This window comes from Chelon labrosus, assembly GCF_963514085.1.
Source record: "Chelon labrosus genome assembly, chromosome: 20".
Taxonomy (NCBI): Eukaryota; Metazoa; Chordata; class Actinopteri; order Mugiliformes; family Mugilidae; genus Chelon; species Chelon labrosus.
The window spans coordinates 10,987,543-10,991,645 of record NC_140353.1 but is presented as its reverse complement, the minus strand read 5'-3'; the positions used below and the strand labels follow the sequence as shown (position 1 = coordinate 10,991,645).

Here is a 4,103-nt window from a genome sequence, read left to right as displayed (position 1 = left end):
TGACAGCAGTTGATTCAATATAAGTGGCATCATAGGCAGATTGGAGATTGATGCATTCAGGTAGGAGTGGATGGCTGCAGGCCATGAATTCTGGGCAGACTGATGAGACCAGGGCAACAGATGAGTAGTATAGAGCTCTGTAGGTCAGAAGCACACAACTCCAGGCCAATGATACTCATAAGATGATGCAGGAGGAGGGGAGGAGAAGGGAGGGGAGATGGAGACAGGGACACTCAGCTGTTAAGATGCTATAAAGTAGTAGCAGACAGTTGCATGAGTTGTAATAGAGAAGAAATTAGATTTAGAGGACAGGAGCACTGCGCGAGAGAGAAGAGAGTAGAGGATAGGTGCTCAGTGCATCATCCCCCAGCAGCCTAGGCCTATAGCAGCATAACTAAGGGATGGTTCGGTGTCACCTGAACTGGCCCTAACTATAAAGCTTTGTGAAAAAGTTAAGTCTTAAAGGGGAATTACCGTTTTTTACAACCTGGACCTTATTTCTGGCATTAAATATAATCGTTTACTCACCCATATAACTTTGGTGTCATTTGGAGTCGTTCGGACGATATTTAGATCCGCGTATATCCATATATTGGGAGTGACTGGGGCACCGAAACGCAGCCTCTAAACTACACATTATCTGTCGTGAAACTCATTAATTTCACCAATAGTTTTTTGCAACATGGCTGAATATTCTTCCGATTCTTTATGATGGACGTCCTTACCGTTTTGAGCCAGAGTATACAGATGAGGATCTCGATGAAAGGCAGAGAGAGGAACAGCTGGCCAAAGAACAACAAACCGCTCCCACGTCCGCAAATAGAGGACTCTTAACAGGTAACTCCGGACTCAACAGGGAACAGCACTAGTGTATCATAACAAAATATTGGTGAAATGAATGAGTTTCGCAGCAGATAATGCGTTATTTAGAGGCTGCGTTTCGGTGCCCCAGTCACTCCCACTATATGGATATACGTGGATCTAAATATCGTCCGAACAACTCCAAATTACACCAAAGTTATATGGGTGAGTAAACGATCGTATTTTATGCCAGAGATAAGGCCCAGGTTGTAAAAAACGGTAATTCCCCTTTAAGCCTTAAAAATGGTAGAAAACATTTATCTGTACCTTTATCAGGAAAAAAGTTGTGTTGTTTGCCTTTTAATACTTAAATAAAAATTGTATTATTTTCCTAAAACCTTCTCTTCTATACTTTTCCTGACATTTTCAGGGCCAGTCTCAACAAATGCAATGATTCAGGGGGTGCGTGGGTGTTAAGTCATAACGTATCAATGTATCAACTCATGTTTCTCGTTTTGCTCTCCAAGGTTGAGTTTACAGGTTGTTCATGTGCATTTATTGCCCCCAATGTGTGGGCTATGTCATGTAGGTGGTTTGTTTATGTGTATATTCACATGGTGGAGGGGATAAAATAAAACAATACAACTAATGTTCCTTCATTTTTTTCTTTCTCTCTTTTCTCTCACATAGGATGAAAAAGCCTCAGAGGGAGCTGGATGAATGCCTGACTAAACCTCGTAACCCGCACGGAAGCTAAAACTGAAAGATTACGTGACAATCAATGCTGTGAAGACACGCAAGCATCTTACACCTGAAATCTGGCAAGAAAATACACTCTGCTGATCATGGCATTTCAGCAAACTTGTATATATATCTGCTAAAAGAAGCCCCCGTGGATATGGAACAATTGTCTGCGACTTCATAACTAGAACCGTTCCGTGCCTCGTTTTGATTTTTATCGTACAACCGTTGTGTTTCAGCTTCGTCAACATCATCACAGGCGCCAGCCAAGTTTCAGCGTGAACCTCGATTCAAAAGGCTTCACGTGGACTGCAGAAGAGATAAGACAGACAACAAGCAAACCTTTGTATCTTTCGTCATCATCTTCCTACATGCAGCTCCCCGCTTAGCAATATTGAAAAGGAGGAGCCCATTAAAGCATTTGATAGATAGGGAAGCCTGGGCTGAAGGTGTGGTTGCTGGCTGGCTGCTGCTGCTGCTGTTTGGAGATGAGATAAGAGCGTTGGGGAAAGAGAAAAGACCTGCCTGTCTAACCGGAGCTGAATACTAATGAGGACTTGGCTACAACAGTGAATCAACAGTGGAGTAGTGAAATGGACAGATTAGTCTGTTACTGAAGTTGACGAATCATTAGGATCATAGTTGTAAATTGAAATGATTGAATTGGACATTTGCTAAAGGTTGACATAATTTTTTTGTAATCAAACGGAAAGTAAAGGACAACATTGTCTACAGGCTTATGCATTTTTTCTAGCAACCATTACCAACGATGCCACATCGTAGTAAAGCGTTCATCCGTGGCATGCCTGAACTGATCTGCATGCTGTTTTTATTAGCGGAATGAGGCAGGTCTAAACCTTATGAAAAAGAGGGTTTAAAGGAGGTAAGATGGAGTTTTATAACAGCTCACTGGACTACTTCACCAGTAACTTCACAGAGACTCCAGACACAACCACAGCTCCACCCTGGAGCGAGGCCACTCTCCTCGGCCTCCAGGTCTCCCTGTCCGCCCTGTTAGCCGCCGTCACCCTGGCTACTGTGCTGTCAAACGCCTTCGTCATCGCCACCATCTTTCTGACCAGGAAGCTCCACACGCCTGCCAACTTCCTGATCGGCTCCCTCGCCGTCACAGACCTGCTGGTGTCCATTTTAGTCATGCCAATAAGCATCGTGTACACTGTCAGCAAGACCTGGTCGCTGGGGCAAATCGTTTGTGACATCTGGCTGTCGTCGGATATCACGTTCTGCACGGCCTCCATTCTGCACCTGTGTGTGATCGCGTTGGACCGCTATTGGGCGATCACAGATGCGCTGGAGTACTCAAAGCGACGCACCATGCGCCGGGCGGGAATCATGGTTGGGGTTGTGTGGGTGATCTCTATATCGATTTCCATGCCTCCACTATTCTGGCGGCAGGCCAAAGCCCACGAGGAGCTCACGGAGTGTATGGTGAATACTGATCAGATCTCTTACACTCTCTACTCCACCTTTGGCGCCTTCTACGTTCCCACAGTGCTTCTCATCATCCTTTATGGACGGATTTATGTTGCTGCCCGCTCTCGCATTTTTAAGACGCCATCGTCGTCTGGGAAGCGCTTCACCACAGCACAGCTCATCCAGACCTCTGCGGGCTCCTCTCTCTGTTCCCTTAATTCTGCCTCCCACCAGGAAGCACACCTACACTCTGGCAATGCTGCAGGTGGTGGAGGAGGAGGAGGAGGAGGAGGAGGAGGAGGAGGAGGATCGCCTCTGTTCATGAACAGTGTGAAAGTGAAGCTGGCAGACAGCGTGCTAGAGAGGAAACGTCTGTGTGCGGCGAGGGAGAGGAAAGCGACCAAGACACTGGGCATCATCCTGGGTGCGTTCATTGTCTGTTGGCTCCCGTTCTTCGTCGGCACGCTCGTCTTGGCCATATGTAAAGAGTGCTGGTTCGATCCGGTGCTCTTTGATATCTTCACCTGGCTGGGATACCTGAACTCCCTCATTAATCCCGTTATCTACACCGCATTTAATGATGAGTTCAAGCAGGCTTTCCAAAAACTCATGAAAATGAGACGATGCTCGTGAAAAAAGTGGATTAAAACGGACTTTTCCCGGGAAACAAAGACTGAAAAAGACAAACAAGAATCTAGATTATATTAAAAGTGGACCTGTACACTTTAGCGTCTTGTCTTGTGAACGTATTCTAAATGTGATATGCTTTGGTCTATTTTTTCATATTTTCATCTAACAGCTCTGTGCCATTGACCTTCGGAGACGTACCGTATATCATATGGACTTATGCATGCATCTTTAAAAAAGAAGAGTTAATCCTTACCCCCAAAGACTCCTTTTAAAAAGACAAATAAGTGCAGTGTGAAGCCCGGTCACAGACATGTTGCCGTTATTTGTTGGACAAAAGCCGAGACTCTAGACAAACAAGAACTCGGTGTGACTGTGTGGAGAGAGTAAACTCAGACCGACTGGATTTAATCCAGCGGAAATGAAAAGCCATTCAATATATGTTGTCTTAATATCTGTGTCGGCCTCGTGATAGACTGGTAACCTGTACACGGTGTACC

The 4,103-nt window shown here is 45.3% G+C and overlaps 1 protein-coding gene across 1 annotated transcript; it reads left to right on the top strand.

Annotated features, from left to right (window-relative positions):
* The first annotated feature begins 2,181 nt into the window (after positions 1–2,181).
* Positions 2,182–3,808, top strand: htr1d (5-hydroxytryptamine (serotonin) receptor 1D, G protein-coupled). The gene has a single exon (XM_084568466.1). It carries the CDS (start codon positions 2,431–2,433, stop codon positions 3,607–3,609), a length of 1,179 nt encoding a protein of 392 aa, XP_084424592.1. The 5' UTR covers positions 2,182–2,430; the 3' UTR covers positions 3,610–3,808.
* The last annotated feature ends 295 nt before the right edge of the window (positions 3,809–4,103 follow it).